Below are 26,539 nucleotides of genomic sequence, written 5' to 3'. Positions count from 1 at the left end.
ACAATAAATGACTCAACACATCCCTACCTTTTGGGGAATAATAGCATGATGGTTCTCTAGTATAAGTTTCTTTATGTGATGGGTCCATAGACGTTTCTCTTCCACCGTTTTAGCCTATAAAGAAAGAAAGAAAAAATGACCATTAAAATGGACGTACTGTGAAGAAGTTAGATCTGCAGCATGTCATTTTTTCCTGTGGATTTTCACAGCTGATTTGATCCTTTGTAATGTGTAGGGTGAAATCTGCAGTAAACTCACAGTTAAAGTCGTAATAAAGGTACCTTCACACGAAGCGACGCTGCAGCGATAGCGACAACGATGCCGATCGCTGCAGTGTCGCTGTTTGATCGCTGGAGAGCTGTCACACAGACAGCTCTCCAGCGACCAACGATGCCGAGGTCCCCGGGTAACCAGGGTAAACATCGGGTTGCTAAGCGCAGGGCCGCGCTTAGTAACCCGATGTTTACCCTGGTTACCAGCGTAAAATGTAAAAAAAACAAACAGTACATACTTACATGCGTCCCCCGGCGTCCGCTTCCTGCACTGACTGAGCGCCGGCAGTAGCAGGGCACAGCGGTGACGTCACCGCTGTGCTGTGCTTTCACTTTCACTTTGCGACGCTCAGTCAGTGTGGGAAGCGGACGCCGGGGGACGCATGTAAGTATGTACTGTTTGTTTTTTTTACATTTTACGCTGGTAACCAGGGTAAACATCGGGTTACTAAGCGCGGCCCTGCGCTTAGTAACCCGATGTTTACCCTGGTTACCAGTGTAAAATATCGCTGGCATCGTTGCTTTTGCTGTCAAACACAACGATACACGGCGATCGGACGACCAAATAAAGTTCTGAACTTTATTCAGCGACCAGCGACATCACAGCAGGATCCTGATCGCTGCTGCGTGTCAAACTAAACAATATCGCTAGCCAGGACGCTGCAATGTCACGGATCGCTAGCGATATCGTTACAAAGTCGTTTCGTGTGAAGGTACCTTAAGTCAAGATTCACAACAGAATCCGCCCCCTATTCTTTTGTCTCACGCCTGGAAGTTCCCTTGTCTTAGCTTTACATCTTCCAAGTAGTAGCAGTTCACAGAGAGAAAAGTTACCGTAGATAGAAAACAGGCAGCAAGAGCAAAAATAGTGAATAAAGGGGGTTTTTTTTGTTTCTGATTATTTCTATTATAACTGACATGGGCATAGTGTATCATGGGACGATAGCATTCTCAATATAGCACCAATTTAACGGGGAGGCATAATACATATGTGCATGCCTAATTTTTTTTATCCTTAAAGGGAATGTGTCACCAAGCTTTTGCACCTAATTTAAGAGCAGCAAAATGTAGGGGCAAAGGCCCTGGTTCCAGCGATGTGTCACTTACTGGGCTACTTAGTGTAATTTTGATCAGAGGTGTCAAACTGCATTCCTCGAGGGCCGCAAACAGGTCATGTTTTCAGGATTTCCTTGTATTGCACAGGTGATAATTTAATCACCTGCACAGAATGATTTCAGCACCTTGTGGAATGCTAAGGAAATCTTGAAAACACTCATGGTTTGAGGCCCTCGAGGAATGCAGTTTGACACCCCTGATTTTGATAAAATCACTGTGTAGTCATTAGGAAAATAATCATTAGAGGACTAGTAAACTGCTGCCAGGTAGTCCAAGCACGCCCCCTGCACTGATTGGCTACTTTCTGTGTGCACAGTGCACAGGCAGGAAGCTGCCAATCAGAGGTGTAGGCGGGGTTATTCAAAGCTCAGCATTCTAATAAATAGTAGATCTGCACCAAGTAAAACTGTGATTTTATCAAAATGACAGCAAGCAGCACAGTAAGTGATACATCATTGGAATCAGGGTTGTTTTTCCTACATTATGCTGCTGTTGTTAGATTGCGTAGCAAAAACCCGGTGACAAATTCCCTTTAATTCTTTCAGTTTTTCTTTTGAAAGGAAGTAAAAAGGTGCTTCCCGCAGGATTCAGAACCTGGTGCTTTAATTTGGTAAAAAGAAGTCTTAGGGAAAAGTATATCATTATTTTGGCCCTTTGCCATATCATTACAAGGCATCCTGATCTAGGGAATAGCAAGCAGAGTGCAATTAAAAGCAATCAAACTGCAGACTTTAAAGGCGTTTTCCGACTATATACATTTATAACCCTTCACCAGGGTAGGTAATAAATGTATGATCCCTGGGGATCAGACTACTGAGACCTCTGCAGATCCCAGGGCCAAGTCCCGGTGGGAGTGTTAGCATAGCCACCGCTCGAATCCTTTTTATCAGACCGACATGACATCCATCTCCATCAAGCCACTATCTGACTTGCATCTTATATCATTAATTATACATTTCCATGCATCCTGTATACATACAGATGTAGCAAAGTTTACCTTAACAAAGACAACAGATCACTGGAATAAGATCACAAAGTTTAATTTCACATAGCCCCTAACCTGGCATCAGTCAATAGCTTTTGCAATGTTAGCTCATTTTCATGCTCTTAGGGTATGTGCACACGTCAGGATTTCTTGCAGAAATTTCCTGAAGAAAACCGGAAATTTTCTGCAAGAAATCCGCATTTTTTTTTGTTGCGGTTTTTTTTGCGTTTTTTTTAGCATTTTGCAAGCGTAATTAGCTTGCAGAATGCTAAAGTTTTCCAAGCGATCTGTAGCATCGCTTGGAAAACTGACTGACAGGTTGGTCACACTTGTCAAACAGTGTGACTTTTTACTATAGATGCAGCCTATGCAGCATCAATAGTAAAAGATAGAATGTTTAAAAATAATAAAAAAAATAAAACAAATGGTTATACTCACCTGCAGACAGCCGATCTCTTCAGCGGCGTCCGTTCCTATAGATGATGTGTGTGTGCAGGACCTTCGATGACGTCGCGGTCACGTGAGCGGTCTTGTGACCAATCACAAGACCGCGACGTCATCGCGGGTCCTTCACACACACCATCTATAGAAACGGAAGCGGCAGCATGCACCGCTGAGAGGCGGGACGACTCCGGGGCCATCAGATGGTGAGTATATCACTATTTTTTATTTTAATTCTTTTTTTTTTTTTTAACCACTTATATGGTGCCCAGTCCGTGGAGGAGAGTCTCCTCTCCTCCACCCTGGGTACCAACCGCACATGATCTATCTGCTTACTTCCCGCATGGTGTGCACAGCCACATGCGGAAAGTAAGCAGATCAATGCATTCCTAGGTGTGCGGAATCCCCGCAATTCCACAAATTTAATGAACATGTTGCTTTTTTTTCCGCGATGCGATTTTTTCGCGGAAAAAAATGCAACATTTGCACAAGAAATGCGTAATACACTGTAAATAATAGGAGGCATATGTAAGCGTTTTTTTCGCGTTTTTATCACGTTTTTATAGCGAAAAAACGCAAAAAAAACGCGAAAAATACTGAACGCGTGCACATGGCCTCAGGGCTATGTTCACACCCAGTGTTTTTGCTGCATACTTTTCTGCATATTTAAAAAAGGCTGCAGTTTTCAAATTCAGTCAGGAAAAAAAAACACAACCGTGTGCATGAGATTTCTGAAATCTTAATGCTTTTGCTGGTACTGTAAAACGCAGCTTTTAATTTGCGTTAAAAAAAACACAGCATGCGAGCACAGCCTAAAAAAGATAACCTTCTGTGACAAGTTATCAAAATGGAGTCTTATTTGTCAATTTAAACTTGGCTACATCTGTATATAAACGTCAACTGTTCCTGAAACGAGTTCCACAGTTGGTGAAGACTATGCTACATAATCTCCCACACAGCAGAATGTCGGACATTATCGAGGACTGAGCAGTGTTGCTGTGCACCTAGCTACCAGGTGAGGAAGTAAGAGACATACTATAAGAAGCAGTGTCTTTCTGTGTCTGTGAATTTCTGCTCATACTCCTCTTTCTATAAGCAGGAGCTGTAACCTGATACTTTAGTAAACTTGCAATTCTGTCTCAATGTAGTAGAGGATAACGATATCACGTTGAACAGGCTGTCTTGATGAGAAGGACTTTTATGTTGCAAAATGATTCTTTATTGTCCCAACGTGTTTCGGCGACATTGTCAAGGTAAAAAAAACAAACATTTTTTCTTATCGTCGGAAACCCAATGGTTCGGCATCAACGGGTTGGACAATGAAGAACCATTTTGGAACACAAAAGGCATCTCGTTAATCGCAGAGCAGCCCATTCAACGAAATGTTGTCCTCCTCTACTATTCATAATCAGAAAGAAGTTTTTCTCCTCTAGCCACTGGGACACAGGAGCTGCTACACACGCCTACAGATGTTGTACCTTCACACAACACCACTAGGTGAATGACACCACCACCTTTCACAAGGCTTACCGGGTGATACTGCTCGGTGTGTGTGCCTTTTGAGCTCCCAACACTTATTCAGTCTCATTATAGAAAGATATTAGCAGCGAACCACAAGTGAGTAACTTTAAGCAAGTCTTGTGGCTGTCCTGATGACAAAGTCGGATGAAGTTGGTTATTATCAGTAGCGCAGTTAACCCATTTCTTTCCACCATTGTTTCTCATCTGTTTTTCCCACTTTAAGCTACTTTAGTATCAGGTGAGAACCCCCTTGGATCCTATTATTATCCATCGCCGGATAAGACTATTATTTCTCCAGCCTGCTTCACTTATGCCTGCTAAGATGAGAAAGAAGGATTTTTTTTTTACTACCGGTGGAAAGTGTGTTTAAAGGGCTGACTCTGTAAATATCCAGATTTTAGACTAAGGGTTAAACAAGCCTCATCTCCTGAAGACAGATTTCTTTTAACATTAATAATGAAACACGATCTTTCACCTATTTGTGCGTCAGACTTATCTAATTTTCCATAGACACAATATTCTACCTCCATTCATGTACAACTGCTGAGTGATCCCACCTACTTGGACATTGTGCTGCTGTTTGCTGTTCTTATAGTGTGTTAAGGTAAAGCAGATGGAGTCTCTCGTGCTCTCGATCAGCATCAAGTGTGAACACTAGAAGAGAAAAAAAAAACAGCTAGTCGTTAATAAGTTCAACATTACACTTAAAGTGGTATCTGTCACCAGGTGTTTGCTACCCCATCTTAGAGCAGCATGATGTAGGGGAAGAGACCCTGATTCCAGTGATGGGTCACTTACTGGGCTGCTTGCTGCAGTTTTGATAAAATCCCTGTTTTCACTGCTGCAGATCTAGCAGTTCTCGGAATGTTGAGCTCTGTAAAACCCCACCTACACCACAGATTGTCAGTTTTCTCTGTACATAAGCAAAAAGCTACCAATCAGTGATGAGGATAGGGTTATACTCATAAATGTGGAAGACTACATGACTACTAGTCCTCTAGTGAAAAAAAAGTTTTATCAGCAGGAGATTATCAAAATTACAGCAAGCAGCCTAGTAAGTGACAGATCGCTGGATGTTATGCTTAAGAAAGCCATTTTTAGGGCTCAGAAGGCAGGAAATACAATCCTTCCTGAATATTTAGGGTGGGTTTTGTGTTCAGTAATGTGACAAAAATCATTTAAAATTTTTTATTAATTCTACCTAGGTCAGATCAGCGTAAAAAAATAAATAAAACTATACATCTATAATAATGTACTTTTTTCTTGTATTAGTTTTCTCTTTTTCCAAGAGATCCCCTATAACGATTTTACTACAAACTTATGCTCACCGGAATATGGGTTTTATAAATGTAATGGTCCCCACGTTTTTTTGTGATAAGTAAGACCTTATCGAACAAGAAAAATGTCCTGTCACTGCGAGCGCGCTGTACACGGAAGGTCCCCTCCAGGACCAGCTCTCCATACGTCGTCAGGTCCTGGCCATTCCAATTCAGCAGCAAAGACTGAATCTCCTATTAAACAATATCAAACATGTCACATCAACGCTTGGGGGGCGAGATTTCTATAGATTCCTAATGTTATACTTCTTACCTGCTGTCGCACCGCATGCTCATGCTTTCTCTTCATGTCATTGATGTACCAGGCAACTCCTGTCATGGTCTCTATGGCCTCTTCTACCACCTCGTATCCTTCTTTATCTATATCAAAATGTTTTGCTATTTCCTAAATGTGTACAAAGGAATGAAAAGAGGAATCATTCAAGCAAAAAAATAAAAAAAAACCACAAATTATATACATACACACACACATATTATATATATACACATACATATACACACACTCACATATATATATATGCATAAATACACACACACATATATGTATGCACATATATATGTATATATACACACACAAGTATATATCTCCTATATGAGTCATGTTACCTGCAACAGAAGATGATATTTTAATATCCTCTGGACTGGTTTTAATAGATAGGACCCCAGGGGAAGGCTGTGTTTGAGCATCTCCTGCCTCTCTCGAAAAAATTTTGCCAAGACTTTGTTCCTCATGCATTCAGTAAGGGTAGCCACGGAGCTGAAACAAAAGAAGCAGGATTTTAAAGAAACCATGGACAGCACTCATTTGTTTTATTACCAATATTTTATTTTTAGAGCCATGTAAAGGCGATACGGAATCAGGCTGATCTCTAAGCAGAAGGCATCTGGATATTACAATTACTTGTGACCAGATACACCTGGGGATACTGTTCTATTGTTTTTGCTACCACAAGGGACCACTTAAAAACATTTTAAATTGTGTTCTTTTTTCTGCAGAAATTACTTTTCGTATATTGAACATATTTTTTATTTTGACAGGGGCGGGGCTACAATTTGGATTATTAGTGAGCATTTTTTATTTTTGTTTAGCTACTTTACACTGTATGTCTTCCTTTGGGGGCATTTAAACATTTAAATACATTTTTTTGCCAATTTCCCCTGTATCTGGGGCTGTTATATTAGAGTCAGTTTCAGAGCAAATTCCTCCCCTTGCTTGAATAGTGGAGCAGATCTGGGGCTGCTAGGACCCAACAGCTACTGCTTCCTCCAGGCAACTGGTTAACATATGATTACTACTACGGTATGTTAGGACTTGTTTGGCATTGTATATATAACGATCAGGAAGTCAGAGATGGTAATAAGTCATCTCTGCCTTCTTAGTGCGTAGTCTGGCTGTGTCTCACAGCCAGCTCCTGCAGCCAGACAGTCACGTGCAGCGGATTACTTTGCATTGATGTTTTAGAACGTCACTGCAGAGTAAAAAGTGGACCGTTCAGACGCTTAGTAGGAAAAAGTAGAAAAGCCAGCATCTGTATGTGGTAAAAATCCATACATGTTTGGTTAAAAATTATATTAAACACATATTGGCCACCATAAAAGAAGGGTTCACACTGTTACATGTTTCAGGACGTTGTGGCTTTTATTCGATTTCAACTTTTTCTGATTCTAAAAAAGGGTCTGAACTTTGGATATGGGGTGAGTTGACAATTTCCTTTCTCTCCTGCCTGGACGTTTAAAGTACTGTACATACCGTAAGTGGTCAGGTAGTAGATAAGCTAGAGCACATAATAGAAAAGACTACCGGGCCTCATTTATTAGCATGAAGAGCATGGCTAGGTAATGGGTGCACAATTGGGCCATTCCCAAATGGGCAAAAAGATATGAAAGACATTTCAAAGCATCTTTTAACCTATTCTCTAATTACTACCATTTATGAGAAAGACGCCAAGAGACATCGGCACTCCGAAGGCAGACATCGGCACTCCGAAGGCAGACATCGGCACTCCGAAGGCAGACATCGGCACTCCGAAGGCAGACATCGGCACTCCGAAGGCAGACATCGGCACTCCGAAGGCAGACATCGGCACTCCGAAGGCAGACATCGGCACTCCGAAGGCAGACATCGGCACTCCGAAGGCAGACATCGGCACTCCGAAGGCAGACATCGGCACTCCGAAGGCAGACATCGGCACTCCGAAGGCAGACATCGGTACTCCGAAGGCAGACATAGGCACTCCGAAGGCAGACATGTTGGGGAAGATACCTGATTGGTATCTCCCCTGAAAATCAGTCAGCCACCACACCCCCACACACATTACAGTGTCGGCCAAACCTGTCGACATTGTCCGGTGCAACTGACAGTCTAATAAGCATGGAGTGGGGCTTTACTCCCAACAAAAAGGAAAAATAAACAATGAAAAAACATTTTCAATGCACAATTCCTAAACAGCACAGTGGCTTGTCACATATATTTTGACTAGTGATACCAGTAGCATTGACATGCACTAATGCCGCTTGCCATGCACTCATAATCAATTATAACCAGCCAGAAATGGTTAATCATTAATTAGCCTTTAATCATTTGTCAATGAACAAATCGTAATGATAATTGCACGGTGTAAACAGATCTTCATGAAGCAGCCAAGTGACGGAAGAACAAAGCGTAAAGTTCTTCTTCATCACTTAAATACAAACCTATATATCCCAAGACATATATCCCCAGGGGGTAAAAAGTGCCGGGTATAAGATAACATATAGACTTACTTGGGATAGTTGTTACAGTACTGGGTGTAGATATCGAAGTAATGGCTCTAGACAGAGAAAGAGAAGACTGTTACCCTAGAAGCATTTGTCATCAGCTAACATTATGCTTTTGTTTCATCAGTATCTCACATGTACAATATAATACTCATTAAAGTCACGGATTTGGGGGAAATCTGGAATGTTTGGACAATTGTGTGTAATTGGGTGTATACAAGCTGCACCACAAATGACTGTCAGCAGCTTTTCCCCTTCTTCCCATTCAATAAGCTGGCCCATGCATCTGTATAGGGGGTTGGGATGTGTATTGGGAAAAAATGGTGTCTCTGAAAACCCAAGTAAATGATGATAATATTTTACTGCACAGCTGTCTGTGTCACGGACATCTCATCTGGATACCAGCTGTGCCCTCAAGGAGATTTTCTCCATACTACTGCACTATATGATGTGTATGACTTCCTAAAAGAGAATCTGTCACCAGGATATTGCTTCCCCATCTGAGAGGATCATGATGTAGTGGCAGAGACCTGGCTCACATCTGCACTTTGCTTCCCTCACCCCAGTCCGTTAGACTCTGTTGTCCTCCACGTTGGGCTTTGCAGATGGCCCAGCATGATCCCATGTGAGCATCCACCTGGCCGACATAAGGATGAACAAGACATACACCTGTGTCTTGGTATTAAGACTTCTCTATTGCCAAGACTCTGGCTTGTTCCATTTAACTCACCCTATTGAGCTACTGTCTGGGGTCTCCTGGATGTCTCCTGGCTGCCTATGGTTTCTAGCCTCCCGCCTGCTTGCCGATGGTCTACTGAACGTCTCCCACCAGCCTACAGGTTCCAGCACCACACCTGCTTTTATAGATCTCCTGGCTGCCTATGGTTCCCAGACTCCCGCCTGCTTGCCGGTGGTCTACTGAACATCTCCCACCAGCCTGCAGACTCCAGCACCACACCTGCTTGCCTGTGTCTCCAGGCTGCCTACGGTCTCCGGCATCCTGCCTGCTTGCCTGTTATCTTCTAAACATCTCCCACCTGCCTACGGTTTTCAGGATCACACCTGCTTGACTGAGATCTATTAGACGTCTCCCACCTGCCTGCGGTTTCCAGCATCAGACCTGCTTGCCTGTGGTCACCTGGACATCTCCCACCTGCCAGCAGTTTCCAACATTCCGCCTGCCTTCCTGTGGTTCCCGGTCCCTCAGCTGTCCATGTTCCACATACCCAACCAAATGGCTGCACCGATGCCCGTGGCCCATATGCCCACCTGACCCTTGGGCTTGGAGAATCCACCTCACCTGGTGAAATGGATAGTCTGATTCCAGCAATGTGTCACTTACTGGGCTGCTTGTTGCACTCTTGATAAAATTGCCATTTTCCTTGCTGCAGATCCAACAGCTCTCTGAATGCTGAGCCCTGTATAACGGAGTCCACATCTCTGATTGGCAGCTTTCTGTGTACACTGTGCATAGGCAGAAAGCTGCTGATCAGTAGTCGTGGTTGTACAAACACTTGAATATTGAGGACTACTTGGCATCAGGGTTATTAATCATCTAGTGATAATAGCCTGCTGATAAAATACTCATTTTATCAAAACTACAGGAAACAGCCCAGTAAGTGGTACATAGTCGGAATGGAGTTTTACAATATGCTGCTCTCACATTAGCTGGCAAGAACTTGGCAACAAATTCCTTTTAGGATACAACAGTTTTTATTCTATGCATTTCAACACACAAGGGCTCTTCCAGACCTTGTTGGCGTACAAAAAGGGACTATTTAGAAAGAGTTCTATATAAAATAAAGCCTTCTGCACTTATTATTATATTATAGGGGCGGCACAGTGGCGCAGTGCAGCGCTGGAGTCCTGGGTTCTAATCCCACCTTGGACAACATTTGCAAGGAGTTTGTATGTTCTCCCCGTGTTTGCATGGGTTTCCTCCGGGCACTCCGGTTTCCTCCCACATTCCAAAGACATACTGATAGGGAATTTAGATTGTGAGCCCCATCGGGGACAGCGATGATAATGTATGCAAACTGTAAAGCGCTGCGTAATATGTTAGCGCTATATAAAAATAAAGATTATTATAAAGATTATTATTATTATTCCCCCTATGCCATTTTTCTATGGTGCCCAAAATATTTGTTTAATAATTAGATTTTTCGGCACAAAACTGTTAGAGATGTAAATATGAAATTCCCCATAAACGTTAATATTCTGAATCTACTTATTAGTCAATCCCGACCTTTTCCACGAAGCAGCCGGCTACAGCCACAGGGTTTTCACTGCACCCATCGAGGTCCTGGAGGAGCTGACTGCAAACAAAAAAAACATGGCAAAATTAAATCTGTGTTACAGCTGAAATAGTTTCTATTCCATCTCATCATTTACTGCAAGAAAGACTTCAGTTCAGAGATCTACAGTATATGTAAACGAATGGAAAAAAAGTCACATGGAAAATTTACACTAATTCTGTGCAGTCAGCTGTAGACACAGCTCCGTACACACAGCCACACCAAAACAAATACTAATTCGCAGAAAACGTTTCCAAAAGTAACCAATATTAGCGACAGCAAAACTAAATGCTTTTCCTGATTTTAGTGTACAGATGTATACTTACAGATTTTCAGTCTTCAATATTATTGTCACGCAATGTAGAGCCAACCCATAGGATGGGTAATAAGTTGCTGATTGTTGAGGGTCCAATAGACAGAACGAGGGAAGTTTTATCCCTGTTATATGCGCATGTGCAACTGATGCTCCAGCCATCGCTATGGGTGCACTCATTTCTTTTCAGCAGCCATATAGAGAATGAATGGAGCAGCGGCCATGCACTGACTTACCACTTTATTTTGTAACGGGCATAAAAGTTCCTTGTAGGCAATAAAAATGTGCCCAATTTGGCCGATTGATGGGGTCCCAACGCTCGGACCCCCAACAATCAGCAAGTTATCACCTGCCCTGATAAAGTGAGAAGGCTAGGATCTGCAGATATCCCCCAGCACATTAAAGGGAATCTGTCAGCAGGTTTTTGCTATGGATTCTGAGATTTTGAGACCCTGATTCCAGCCAAGTGTCACTCACCATGCTGCTTGGTGCTATCTTGACTGATGTAGCAGAGCTCAGAATGCTGAACCCTGTATAACCCCGCCCACACCCCTGACTGGCAGCTTCCTGTGTATACACTGCGCATAGGCAGAAAGCTGCCAATCAGTGGTAATGGTGAGGCTACACAGAATAGCTTGACTGGTTTGCACGTGAAAAAATTAGTAAAAAATTGAAATAAAAAAGGGGGTGATCAATAAAGATATCATAAATGCGGTAATGATGTGGGACGCACTATCACACTTAAGTCATGCCTCACTTTAAAAAAAACACGAATAATAAAAAAAAAAAAAAGTTTCATATACCCATGCATGAAACACAGCAACAAAACCACAAATACGTACATGCATTTTAAATTATGTCCGTCAGCTTTTATTTGTAACATTATTAATGTGTTACTGGGGCAAGCGGCATCTTGGCTGTGACCTACCTGCTAAAGAGGCACTAGTATGGGGTCTTGAAACAAATATAATGAGAAAAGAATGTAGATAAGATTAGACGTGGGTGCGGGCGGATACCCATGTGACATATATTCAAAGCTAAAAGTTATACTTAAAATAATGTTCTGAATGTATATAAATGTATATAACAAAAATGCCCCTCAGACAGTACAAAAGTACAATACAAGATCAGGATAAAATAACATTTACTCATATCTGCGGATCAGAAATTTACAGGTGAAGGGAGTCCGTCACCCTCAAGCATAGTATATAGGGGACCTACAGGTCCTTCTCAAAAAATTAGCATATAGTGTTAAATTTCATTATTTACCATAATGTAATGATTACAATTAAACTTTCATATACTATAGATTCATTATCCACCAACTGAAATTTGTCAGGTCTTTTATTGTTTTAATACTGATGATTTTGGCATACAACTCCTGATAACCCAAAAAACCTGTCTCAATAAATTAGCATATTTCACCCGACCAATCAAATAAAAGTGTTTTTTAATACCAAACAAAAAAACCATCAAATAATAATGTTCAGTTATGCACTCAATACTTGGTCGGGAATCCTTTGGCAGAAATGACTGCTTCAATGCGGCGTGGCATGGAGGCAATCAGCCTGTGACACTGCTGAGATGTTATGGAGGCCCAGGATGCTTCAATAGCGGCCTTAAGCTCATCCAGAGTGTTGGGTCTTGCGTCTCTCAACTTTCTCTTCACAATATCCCACAGATTCTCTATGGGGTTCAGGTCAGGAGAGTTGGCAGGCCAATTGAGCACAGTAATACCATGGTCAGTAAACCATTTACCAGTGGTTTTGGCACTGTGAGCAGGTGCCAGGTCGTGCTGAAAAATGAAATCTTCATCTCCATAAAGCATTTCAGCCGATGGAAGCATGAAGTGCTCCAAAATCTCCTGATAGCTAGCTGCATTGACCCTGCCCTTGATGAAACACAGTGGACCAACACCAGCAGCTGACATGGCACCCCACACCATCACTGACTGTGGGTACTTGACACTGGACTTCAGGCATTTTGGCATTTCCTTCTCCCCAGTCTTCCTCCAGACTCTGGCACCTTGATTTCCGAATGACATGCAAAATTTGCTTTCATCAGAAAAAAGTACTTGGGACCACTTAGCAACAGTCCAGTGCTGCTTCTCTGTAGCCCAGGTCAGGCGCTTCTGCCGCTGTTTATGGTTCAAAAGTGGCTTTACCTGGGGAATGCGGCACCTGTAGCCCATTTCCTGCACACGCCTGTGCACGGTGGCTCTGGATGTTTCCACACCAGACTCAGTCCACTGCTTCCTCAGCAATCTTCCTCAGGGTCCGGTCACCTCTTCTCGTTGTACAGCGTTTTCTGCCACATTGTTTCCTTCCAACAGACTTACCATTGAGGTGCCTTGATACAGCACTCTTTGAACAGCCTATTTGTTGAGAAATTTCTTTCTGGGTCTTACCCTCTTGCTTGAGGGTGTCAATGATGGCTTTCTTGACATCTGTCAGGTCGCTAGTCTTACCCATGATGGGGGTTTTGAGTAATGAACCAGGCAGGGAGTTTTTAAAAGCCTCAGGTATCTTTTGCATGTGTTTAGAGTTAATTAGTTGATTCAGAAGATTAGGGTAATAGGTCATTTAGAGAACCTTTTCTTGATATGCTAATTTATTGAGACAGGTTTTTTGGGTTATCAGGAGTTGTATGCCAAAATCATCAGTATTAAAACAATAAAAGACCTGACAAATTTCAGTTGGTGGATAATGAATCTATAATATATGAAAGTTTAATTGTAATCATTACATTATGGTAAATAATTAAATTTAACACTATATGCTAATTTTTTGAGAAGGACCTGTATTTGCATTGTGAGCCTTTCCCCTTATTCAGACTGACAGCCGGTGTCCTGCCCACAGCGAGCACTGCCTGTGGTCACCCTGTGGCCCTGACACTGTAGGGTCCCGTGGTGCGCACTCAATGTGGGTGCGCGCTCATCCCTCGCTTGTCTGCGACCACCACCGGCTACAGAGATACTCCGCAGTATAATGACCGCGGCCGGTTGGGACATACTAGCTTGTATACATTTTCAGATGCACCGCACGAGGTCAGATTCCTATGTTACTAGATGACAATTACATTAAGTAGTATTGATGCTGGAGATTAAAGGGAATCTGTCACCATGAGAACGCTGTCAAGCCCCATGTTATAGAGCAGGGGGAGCTGAGCAGATTGATATATAGATTTGTTAGAAAAGATTCAGGATAACTTGTGTTTTAATCCTTTAACCCCTTAATGACCACCAATACGTCTTTTAACTGACCTGAGATATAAGAGAATAGCCTCCCCATACAGGTGATAATCACGCAGCTGTCAGCTGTACACTATAGCTGATAACTTGCTGCATCAGCCACGATCAGTGCTTGCACCGTCCAAATCTGTTTAACCCCTTAGATGCTGCTGTCAATAGTGACTACATCATTATAAATGGTTAACAGACTGTGGGGGCTTCCTCCTAATCCCAATTGGTGCCCTCAGATCATGATTTTGTGGTCCTGATGTTTCTGATTGGCAATTCATGACCAAATTCTGGCCTAAGAGTCTGCCAGCTGTTGTAACCTGTTCAGAGTTAGAGGCATTTAGGTGGTAAAAATGCACATTGTCATTTCTGTCATGTGACTTTGCATTAATTCCTGAAAAGCAACTGAAGGGTTAATAAACTACCTGACAGCAGTTTGTCAATATGTCAGGGGGTGCTGTTTTTAAAATGGTATCACTTTTGGGGGTTTCCCAATATATGGGACCCCTAAAGGCACTTCAAATATGACTATTTGTCCCTAAAAAAATAAATTTTCTTGAAAAAATTACTGCTACATTTTTAAACCTCCTAAAATGCTAACAAAACAAAAGAACATTTTACAAATGGTGCTGATGTAAAGCCGACATGAGAGAAATGTTATTTATTAATGTTTTGCTGTGGTATGACTATCTGGATTACAGGGATAATCATTCAAAGTTTGAAAATTGCAAATTTTTTTAACATTTTTCTCAAATTCCTGATATTTTTTATAAATGAACACAAAACATATTGACCTAAATTTACCATTATCATAAAGTATAATGTGTCACGAAAAAACAATATCAAAATTTATTGGGATTTGTTGAGGCGTTCCAGAGTTATTACCACATAAAGCGACACTGGTCAAATTTCAAAAATTTGGCTCCGTCACTAAGGGGTTAAGCTGCACATATTACCCTTTATACTGCATTTGCAGCACAAATTAACAGGTTACAGATTTCTAATCCGCTGCACCGGGTAAGCAGCAGATCTATTTTACATGGACGCCAGCTTGTTCCTTTTTCATTTATGGACACAAAGTAATGTATATATACATCCCACACAGCAGAAGAGGAGCTGCACAAGGAGTTTATGATCGACCAAACCTCTTAGAAAAATGGAACATGTGAGCGAATAGTAACAGATTGCATCAATTCTTAGAGAAACAAAGATAAAAGATGTATCACCTGTTTAATCCATAAATATCCTCAATGTTTCCAAAAAGAGCGCTGACTTGCTCTGGCTTCATAGGGAGCTCGTGTTTGTCTATGATGCCTCCGAGGTAGTCCTGGTGGAAATTTACAGGCATTTAAGTTGCATACATCAATTATGTTTTATTAGTTATACATTTACAAGCTGTCACAGTCATTATTCACAGATACATTATTAGCTCTACACCAAAGCTTCAGTTTACTGGGAATCTGTCACCATGATTACCCCAAAGTATGGCCCGCATCTTTTAACCCTTCGCTACAGCACTCTAGAATGCCTTATGCCTGCCCCAAATATGCTCTACTTAACACAAAAACATAGCTTTTATTATACTCCCCTCGGGGGCGGCCCTGTCTGCTGGGCGCCTCTGGTCTTGATCCGGCTCCTCCTCTCTTCTTACGATCACCATCCTCCTTCTTGCTTCATGTGTATGACGTATTCTTTGTCCCTGTCGCGCCCAGCTGAGTGCACAGCACAGTGCTGTAGCGCACGAGGAAAGGCTGATGACGCGTGGGTAAAGCCGAGCATGAGCGCTATAGTCCTGTTGTAGAGGTATGACTGCACAGGAGTGCGATGGAGGACCCTGGGTGGATGACGTAGGACACGTCATCCACATGAAGCAAGGAAGGAGGACGACATCCACAAGAAGAGAGGAAGCACCAATCATCGCGAGAGACGCCCCTGGGACCGGTCCGTGCCGTCTGAGTATAATAAAAGCTCTTTATTGCACCTTGCAGATGTGATTGGCCATACGTTATATAGGGAAAACATGGTGATAGGTTCCCTTTAATGTCAGGTTTATAAATAAGACGGCTCTAATAATGGAGAATGGAAAATGCACAGACATAAAATTCAGTACAGCCTTCAGGAAAGAGAAAATATAGACCAAATGTCACTATTTCTGTAAGAGCGCAGAACACCGCAACGCTATCAAGAAGCAGCCCAGTGGCGACAAAAGTGCATCGAGATCGTTCCCCAAGCGTGCCCATTCTCAGCAGCCAAAGCTCCGACGTCAACTCCTCAATTTCCCTAACTCCCACTCAAAAATAGAGGGGAGCCCACGTCAAATTTTTTTTCCAATCATTTATAGCGCAGTTGATGGGTCAGTTGATGACACCTTTCCTAGTGTCTGTCCTAATTTGGGTTGTTCTGGCAGCTTTTGCCCCCCACCCCGAAGGTGTATGCGTCGTTTGGTTTTGACTCCCATTGAATTCAATGGTGTCGGTTACGTTTGGCGACCATCGGGACATTCGACGAGCATAGCCGAACTGAACCTTAAAAAGGTTCACTCATCTCCAAACAGGAACAGAAAAGACATTTATAGGACATTTCAGAACTTTCCCAAATTCTTCGGAAAACATTTACAGCACATCCTGCACTGAACTATCGTACTCCATTTATTATATATTTTAGGAGTTGGTCCATTTTATGCAAACTCCACAGCCTTATGTAAAACATTAGCAAATCCATTTCATACAAGCCAATGAGGGGGACTCAGCGTTAGAAATATTATAAACCCCATATCCATGAATGAAACAGTCGCAGAAATGTTTTTAAAAGGAACCTGACATCAGCGGCAGGTATGAGGCACTGGCTGTACGGTGTCAGCCATATATGTACATTGGCGGCAGGTATGAGGCACTGGCTGTACGGTGTCAGCCATATACAGTATGTACATCGGCGGCAGGTATGAGGCACTGGCTGTATGATGTCAGCCATATATGTACATCGGCGGCAGGTATGAGGCGCTGGCTGTATGATGTCAGCCATATATGTACATCAGCGGCAGGTATGAGGCGCTGGCTGTATGGTGTCAGCCATATATGTACATCAGCGGCAGGTATGAGGCGCTGGCTGTATGATGTCAGCCATATATGTACATCGGCGGCAGGTATGAGGCGCTGGCTGTATGGTGTCAGCCATATATGTACATCAGCGGCAGGTATGAGGCACTGGCTGTATGATGTCAGCCATATATGTACATCGGCGGCAGGTATGAGGCGCTGGCTGTATGATGTCAGCCATATATGTACATCAGCGGCAGGTATGAGGCACTGGCTGTATGGTGTCAGCCATATATGTACATCAGCGGCAGGTATGAGGCGCTGGCTGTATGATGTCAGCCATATATGTACATCGGCGGCAGGTATGAGGCGCTGGCTGTATGATGTCAGCCATATATGTACATCAGCGGCAGGTATGAGGCACTGGTTGTATGGTGTCAGCCATATATGTACATCAGCGGCAGGTATGAGGCACTGGCTGTACAGTGTCAGCCATATATGTACAAGTACATCAGCGGCAGGTATGAGGCACTGGCTGTATGATGTCAGCCATATATGTACATCGGCGGCAGGTATGAGGCGCTGGCTGTATGATGTCAGCCATATATGTACATCGGCGGCAGGTATGAGGCACTGGCTGTATGATGTCAGCCATATATGTACATCGGCGGCAGGTATGAGGCACTGGCTGTATGGTGTCAGCCATATATGTACATCGGCGGCAGGTATGAGGCACTGGTTGTATGGTGTCAGCCATATATGTACATCAGCGGCAGGTATGAGGCACTGGCTGTACAGTGTCAGCCATATATGTACAAGTACATCAGCGGCAGGTATGAGGCACTGGCTGTATGATGTCAGCCATATATGTACATCGGCGGCAGGTATGAGGCGCTGGCTGTATGATGTCAGCCATATATGTACATCGGCGGCAGGTATGAGGCACTGGCTGTATGATGTCAGCCATATATGTACATCGGCGGCAGGTATGAGGCACTGGTTGTATGGTGTCAGCCATATATGTACATCGGCGGCAGGTATGAGGCACTGGCTGTACAGTGTCAGCCATATATGTACATCGGCGGCAGGTTTGAGGCACTGGCTGTATGATGTCAGCCATATATGTACATCGGCGGAAGGTATGAGGCACTGGCTGTATGATATCAGCCACATATGTACATCGGCGGCAGGTATGAGGCGCTGGCTGTATGATATCAGCCACATATGTACATCGGCGGCAGGTATGAGGCGCTGGCTGTATGATGTCAGCCATATATGTACATCGGCGGCAGGTATGAGGCACTGGCTGTATGATGTCAGCCATATATGTACATCGGCGGCAGGTATGAGGCACTGGCTGTACAGTGTCAGCCATATATGTACATCGGCGGCAGGTATGAGGCACTGGCTGTACAGTGTCAGCCATATATGTACATCGGCGGCAGATATGAGGCACTGGTTGTATGAGGTCAGCCATATATTTCTGACTGTGAAACGCTGCGGTGTTTCACAGAACACCATACTTTAAAAGTCACAGGGGACTGAGCAGCATGGGTGACTAGTCAGAGGCGGGTCCTTGGTGGTTTCTCCGCGCCCTCTGACAGTGACTGACAGGCTTCTCCTCGTGTGCATGTATAGGGAGAAACTTGTCAGCCATTGGCAGGAGGAAGGGAGAACCCACCAGAAATCAAACCGTTCCGACTAGTTACCCATGCAGCTGAGTCCCCAATGGCTATTAAAGGGAACCTGTCAGCAGGATTGTGCACAGTAATCTACAGACAGAGTCAGGTTGGTGTCGTTATACTGATTACAATGATACCTGGTGATGAAATCCATCTTGTAGTTGTTGTTTAATCTTTATTTTCAGTTAATGAGATTCTCGTGCGCCGGGGAGGCCTTTGGGGGGTCTGCATGTGGTGCTCTGATTAGGAATTCATCTCTATGGCTCCTGACAGGTCACTGATCAGTGACCTATCCGAAGTCTTCATTTGAATACCTACGCAGAGCACCACAAGCAGACCCCCCACATGCCGCCCCGGAGCACGAGCACATCATTAACTCAAAACTGAAAATAAAGATTACACAACAACCACAAGACAGATTTCATCACCAGGTATCATTGTAATCAGTATAACGAGGCCAACTGTCTGTAGGTTAATGTTCCCTGTAAAGTGTGTTTTTTCTGATACACAGCGGCGTTCTAGAGTCAGACGTACAGTACAGACAAAAAGTTTGGACACCTTCTAATTTAAAGATTTTTCTGTATTTTCATGACTATGAAATTTGTAAATTCACATTGAAGGTATCAAAACTATGAATTAACACATGTGGAATTATATACTTAACAAAAAAGTGTGAAACAACTGAAAATATGTCTTATATTCTAGGTTCTTCAAAGTAGCCTGTTGTGGATTCTGTTTGCGGGCTCCCTCTGGTGGTTACTGCTGGTACTGGGTGACTTTGGTGGGTTGCGGCCTTTGGTTTCCATCTGTCCATCAGAGGCTGGGTGTTTCCTATTTTACCTGGCCTTTCTGTCATTTCCTTTGCCGGCTATCAATGTGTTCAGATGTGCTCTGTTTGGTTCCTGCCTACCTGCTCCCAGATCTTTCAGGATAAGCTAAGTGCTGATTTTCAGTTGTTTGGTTTTTTGTCCAGCTTGCTTAGAATGTCTCTTTGTTAGCTGGTTGCTCTAGTGGACTGAGGTTCTCCCCATGTGCCATGAGTTGGCACATGGGTTCTTGTAATCTCAGGATGGTTTTTTTGATTAGGGTTTTTTGCTGACCGCTCAGTCCCCTTTTGTGTCATTCTGCTTTCTAGTTCTCAGCGGGCCTCTATTTGCTAAAGCTATATACATCATCTCTATGTGTGTGCCTTCCTCTCATTTCACCGTCAATACATGTGGGGGGCATCTATACCTTTGGGGTTAATTCCTCTGGAGGCAAGTGAGGTCTTTGTTTTCTCTGCAGTACTAGTTAGCTCTTAGGCTGGTGCGTGGCGTCTAGAACCAACGTAGGCACGCTCCCTGGCTATCTCTAGTTGCGTTTGTCAGGCGTAGGGCAGCGGTCAGCCCAGGTTCCATCACCCTAGAGCTCGTCCGATATTTATTATTACTTTGCTTATCCTGTGCTATCCCTAGCCATTGGGGATTCATGACAGTATAGCCGGCCCACAAAGTGTTAATTGTTTGGGCTGAAGCAGGAGAAAAAGAAGTGTTCAAGGAAAATTTTTTTTTTTTTTCCTTCAGAGTTTTGCTGCCTAGCCCTTAATTGCTGTCTAGCTGCTTCTTACCTCCTCTTAACCCTTGAATGGCTCCGATCTTAGCTGTTTATCATGGATGTCCAGAGTTTGGCTTCCAGCCTGAGTAATCTCGCGGCAAAGGTTCAAAACATACAGGATTTCGTTGTTCACACTCCCATGTCTGAACCTAGAATTCCTATTCCAGAGTTTTTTTCTGGAGATAGATCTACCTTCCTGAATTTCAGGAACAATTGTAAATTGTTTCTCTCTTTGAAATCTCGCTCCTCTGGAGACCCTGCTCAACAGGTCAAGATTGTTATATCGTTCCTACGGGGCGACCCTCAGAATTGGGCATTTGCATTGGCACCAGGGGATCCTGCATTGCTCAGTGTGGATGCGTTTTTTCTGGCATTGGGATTGCTCTATGAGGAACCTAACCTAGAGATTCAGGCTGAAAAGGCTTTATTAGCCCTCTCTCAGGGGCATGATGAAGCGGAAATATATTGTCAGAAATTTCGGAAATGGTCGGTGCTTACTCAGTGGAATGAGTGCGCCCTGGCTGCAAACTTCAGAAATGGTCTTTCTGAGGCCATTAAGGATATTATGGTGGGGTTCCCTGCGCCTACAGGTCTGAATGAGTCCATGGCTATGGCCATTCAGATTGATCGGCGTTTACGGGAGCGCAAACCCGTGCACCAGTTGGCGGTGTCTTCTGAACAGGCACCTGAGACTATGCAATGTGATAGAATTCAGTCCAGAAGTGAACGGCAAAATTATAGGCGGAAAAATGGTTTGTGTTTTTATTGTGGTGATTCAGCTCATGTTATATCAGCATGCTCTAAACGCACAAAAAGGGTTGATAAATCTTTTGCCATTGATACTCTGCAGTCTAAGTTCATTTTGTCTGTGACTCTGATTTTTTCACTGTCTTCCATTTCCGTCGATGCCTATGTGGATTCAGGCGCTGCCCTGAGTCTTATGGATTGGTCATTTGCTAAACGCTGCGGTTTTAGTCTAGAGCCTCTGGAAGTTCCTATTCCTCTGAAGGGAATTGATTCTACACCATTGGCTATGAATAAACCGCAGTATTGGACACAAGTGACCATGCGCATGACTCCCGTTCATCAGGAGGTGATTCGCTTCCTTGTACTGTATAATTTACATGATGTACTAGTGCTTGGTCTGCCATGGTTACAAACTCATAATCCTGTCCTGGACTGGAAAACAATGTCTGTGCTAAGCTGGGGATGTCAGGGGGTTCATGATGATGCACCTCCGATTTCCATCGCTTCATCTACTCCTTCGGAGATCCCTGCGTTTTTGTCGGATTATAGGGATGTTTTTGAGGAGCCTAAGCTCAATTCGCTCCCTCCTCATAGAGAGTGTGACTGTGCTATAGAATTGATTCCTGGCAGTAAGTTCCCTAAGGGTCGTTTATTTAATCTGTCACTGCCAGAGCATACTGCTATGCGGAATTATATTAAGGAGTCCTTGGAAAAGGGACATATTCGTCCATCTTCGTCCCCTCTGGGAGCAGGTTTTTTTTTCGTGGCAAAAAAAGATGGTTCCCTGAGGCCTTGTATAGATTATCGCCTTCTGAATAAGATTACAGTCAAATACCAGTATCCATTGCCATTATTTACTGATTTGTTTGCTCGCATTAAGGGGGCTAGGTGGTTCACTAAAATAGATCTTCGTGGTGCGTATAATCTGGTGCGGATAAAACAGGGTGATGAGTGGAAAACCGCATTTAATACGCCTGAGGGCCATTTTGAGTATTTGGTAATGCCTTTTGGACTCTCCAATGCTCCGTCAGTCTTTCAGTCCTTTATGCACAATATTTTCCGTGAATATCTGGATAAGTTTATGATTGTGTATTTGGATGATATTTTGGTGTTTTCTGATGACTGGGAGTCTCATGTTCTACAGGTCAGGAAGGTGTTTCAGGTTTTGCGGGCCAATTCTCTGTTTGTGAAGGGCTCAAAGTGTCTCTTCGGAGTCCAGAAGATTTCTTTTTTGGGGTACATTTTTTCTCCTTCTACTATTGAGATGGATCCCGTTAAGGTTCAGGCTATTTGTGACTGGACACAACCTACATCTGTTAAGAGCCTTCAGAAGTTCTTGGGGTTTGCTAATTTTTATCGTCGGTTCATTGCTAATTTTTCCAGTATTGTTAAACCTTTGACTGATTTGACTAAAAAGGGTGCTGATGTTGCTGATTGGTCTCCTGCGGCCGTGGAGGCCTTTCGGGAACTTAAGCGCCGGTTTTCTTCTGCTCCTGTGTTGTGTCAACCAGATGTTTCACTTCCTTTTCAGGTGGAGGTTGATGCTTCCGAGATTGGAGCGGGGGCGGTTTTGTCACAGAGAAGTTCTAATGGCTCGGTGATGAAGCCATGTGCTTTCTTCTCTAGAAAATTCTCGCCCGCCGAGCGCAATTATGATGTGGGTAATCGGGAGCTTTTGGCCATGAAGTAGGCATTTGAGGAGTGGCGTCATTGGCTTGAGGGTGCTAAACATCGCGTGGTGGTCTTGACTGATCACAAGAATCTCATTTACCTTGAGTCGGCCAGGCGTTTGAATCCTAGACAGGCTCGTTGGTCGTTATTTTTTTCTCGTTTCAATTTCGTGGTTTCATACCTGCCAGGTTCAAAGAATGTGAAGGCAGATGCTCTTTCTAGGAGTTTTGTGCCTGACTCTCCTGGAGATACTGGGCCTGCTGGTATCCTTAGGGATGGGGTAATATTGTCCGCCGTATCCCCAGACTTGCGACGCGCATTGCAGGAGTTTCAGGTGGATAAACCGGATCGATGTCCACCAGAAAGACTATTTGTTCCGGATGATTGGACCAGTAGAGTCATCTCCGAGGTCCATTCTTCTGTGTTGGCTGGTCATCCTGGAATATTTGGTACAAGAGACTTGGTGGCCAGGTTTTTTGGTGGCCTTCCTTGTCTAGGGATGTGCGTACCTTTGTGCAGTCTTGTGAAGTGTGTGCTCGAGCTAAGCCTTGCTGTTCACGGGCTAGTGGGTTGTTGTTGTCCTTGCCCATCCCGAAGAGGCCTTGGACGCACATTTCCATGGATTTTATTTCTGATCTCCCGGTTTCACAGAAAATGTCCGTTATCTGGGTTGTGTGTGACCGCTTTTCTAAGATGGTTCATTTGGTGCCCTTGCCTAAGTTGCCCTCCTCCTCTGAGTTGGTTCCTTTGTTTTTTCAGAACGTGGTTCGCTTGCATGGGATTCCGGAGAATATCGTTTCTGACAGGGGATCCCAGTTTGTGTCTAGATTTTGGCGGACGTTTTGTGCCAAGATGGGCATTGATTTGTCTTTCTCGTCTGCATTCCATCCTCAGACGAATGGCCAGACGGAGCGAACTAATCAGACCTTGGAAACTTATTTGAGGTGTTTTGTTTCTGCTGATCAGGATGACTGGGTTGCTTTTTTGCCACTGGCCGAATTTGCTCTTAATAATCGGGCTAGTTCGGCCACGTTGGTCTCTCCTTTTTTTTGTAATTCGGGGTTTCATCCTCGTTTTTCCTCTGGTCAGGTGGAGTCTTCGGATTGTCCTGGAGTGGACGTGGTGGTGGACAGGCTACATCACATTTGGAATCAGGTGGTGGACAATTTGAAGTTATCTCAGGAGAAGACTCAGCAGTTTGCTAATCGCCGTCGCCGCGTGGGTCCCCGACTTCTTGTTGGGGACTTGGTGTGGTTGTCTTCTCGTTTTGTCCCTATGAAGGTCTCTTCTCCTAAGTTCAAGCCTCGGTTCATCGGTCCTTATAGGATCTCGGAGATTCTTAACCCTGTATCTTTCCGTTTGGATCTCCCGGCATCGTTCGCTATTCATAATGTGTTCCATCGGTCGTTGTTGCGGAGGTATGAGGAGCCTGTTGTTCCTTCGGTCGAGCCTCCTGCTCCGGTGCTGGTGGAGGGAGAATTGGAGTATGTTGTTGAAAAGATCTTGGATTCTCGTGTTTCCAGACGCAAACTCCAGTATTTGGTTAAGTGGAAAGGTTATGGTCAGGAGGACAATTCCTGGGTGGTCGCCTCCGATGTTCATGCGACTGATTTGGTCCGCGCCTTCCATAGAGCTCACCCTGATCGCCCTGGGGGTTCTCGTGAGGGTTCGGTGACCCCTCCTCAAGGGGGGGGTACTGTTGTGGATTCTGTTTGCGGGCTCCCTCTGGTGGTTACTGCTGGTACTGGGTGACTTTGGTGGGTTGCGGCCTTTGGTTTCCATCTGTCCATCAGAGGCTGGGTGTTTCCTATTTTACCTGGCCTTTCTGTCATTTCCCTTGCCGGCTATCAATGTGTTCAGATGTGCTCTGTTTGGTTCCTGCCTACCTGCTCCCAGATCTTTCAGGATAAGCCAAGTGCTGATTTTCAGTTGTTTGGTTTTTTGTCCAGCTTGCTTAGAATGTCTCTTTGTTAGCTGGTTGCTCTAGTGGACTGAGGTTCTCCCCATGTGCCATGAGTTGGCACATGGGTTCTTGTAATCTCAGGATGGTTTTTTTGATTAGGGTTTTTTGCTGACCGCTCAGTCCCCTTTTGTGTCATTCTTTCTAGTTCTCAGCGGGCCTCTATTTGCTAAAGCTATATACATCATCTCTATGTGTGTGCCTTCCTCTCATTTCACCGTCAATACATGTGGGGGGCATCTATACCTTTGGGGTTAATTCCTCTGGAGGCAAGTGAGGTCTTTGTTTTCTCTGCAGTACTAGTTAGCTCTTAGGCTGGTGCGTGGCGTCTAGAACCAACGTAGGCACGCTCCCTGGCTATCTCTAGTTGCGTTTGTCAGGCGTAGGGCAGCGGTCAGCCCAGGTTCCATCACCCTAGAGCTCGTCCGATATTTATTATTACTTTGCTTATCCTGTGCTATCCCTAGCCATTGGGGATTCATGACAGTAGCCACCTTTTGCTTTGATGACTGCTTTGCACACGCTTGGCATTCTCTTGATGAGCTTCAAGAGGTAGTCACCGGGATTTTTTTTCACTTCACAGGTGTGCCCTGTCAGGTTTAATTAGTGGGATTACTTGCCTTATAAATGGGGTTGGGACCATCAGTTGTGTTGTGCAGAAGTCTGGTGGATACACAGCTGACAGTCCTACTGAATAGACTGTTAGAATTTGCATTATGGCAAGAAAAAAGCAGCTAAGTAAAGAAAAACGAGTGGCCATCATTACTTTAAGAAATGAAGGTCAGTCAGTCCGAACAATTGGGAAAATTTTGAAAGTGTCCCCAAATGCAGTTGCAAAAACCATCAAGCGCTACAAAGAAACTGGCTCACATGAGGACCGCCCCAGGAAAGGAAGAGCAAGAGTCACCTCTGCTTCTGAGGATAAGTTTATCCGAGTCACCAGCCTCAGAAATCGCAGGTTAACAGCAGCTCAGATTAGAGACCAGGTCAATGCCACACAGAGTTCCAGCAGCAGACACATCTCTACCACAACTGTTAAGAGGAGACTTTGTGCAGCAGGCCTTCACGGTAAAATAGCTGCTAGGAAACCACTGCTAAGGACAGGCAACAAGCAGAAGAGACTTGTTTGGGCTAAAGAACACAAGGAATGGACATCAGACCAGTGGAAATCTGTGCTTTGGTCTGATGAGTCTAAATTTGAGATCTTTGGCTCCAACCACCGTGTCTTTGTGCGATGCAGAAAAGGTGAACGGATGGACTCTACATGCCTGGTTCCCACCGTGAAGCATGGTGGAGAAGGTGTGATGGTGTGGGGGTGCTTTGCTGGTGACACTGTTGGGGATTTATTCAAAATTGTAGGCATATTGAACCAGCATGGCTACCACAGCATCTTGCAGCGGCATGCTATTCCATCCGGTTTGCGTTTAGTTGGACCATCATTTATTTTTCAACAGGACAATGACCCCAAACACACCTCCAGGCTGTGTAAGGCCTATTTGGGCAAGAAGGAGAGTGATAGGGTGCTACGCCAGATGACCTGGCCTCCACAGTCACCAGACCCCAACCCAATCGAGATG

The 26,539-nt window shown here is 44.0% G+C and overlaps 1 protein-coding gene across 4 annotated transcripts in view; it reads right to left on the bottom strand.

The window, feature by feature from the left end:
* PLEKHG3 (pleckstrin homology and RhoGEF domain containing G3) overlaps positions 1–26,539 on the bottom strand; it is a 142,040-nt gene that overhangs the window by 20,851 nt on the left and 94,650 nt on the right. For all 4 annotated transcript variants that reach the window (XM_077260870.1, XM_077260861.1, XM_077260867.1 and 1 more), the window contains 8 exons: positions 15,501–15,601; positions 10,675–10,744; positions 8,436–8,482; positions 6,279–6,429; positions 5,926–6,057; positions 5,664–5,846; positions 4,897–4,989; positions 28–114 (listed from right to left, as the gene is read on the bottom strand). In XM_077260870.1, the coding sequence (XP_077116985.1) occupies positions 28–114; positions 4,897–4,989; positions 5,664–5,846; positions 5,926–6,057; positions 6,279–6,429; positions 8,436–8,482; positions 10,675–10,744; positions 15,501–15,601 (864 nt within the window). The remainder of the gene's footprint in view (positions 1–27; positions 115–4,896; positions 4,990–5,663; positions 5,847–5,925; positions 6,058–6,278; positions 6,430–8,435; positions 8,483–10,674; positions 10,745–15,500; positions 15,602–26,539) is intronic.

This window comes from Ranitomeya variabilis, chromosome 1, assembly GCF_051348905.1.
Source record: "Ranitomeya variabilis isolate aRanVar5 chromosome 1, aRanVar5.hap1, whole genome shotgun sequence".
NCBI classification, from domain to species: Eukaryota; Metazoa; Chordata; class Amphibia; order Anura; family Dendrobatidae; genus Ranitomeya; species Ranitomeya variabilis.
The sequence above is the reverse complement of the archived record's forward strand: the minus strand, read 5'-3'. Positions and strand labels throughout refer to the sequence as shown.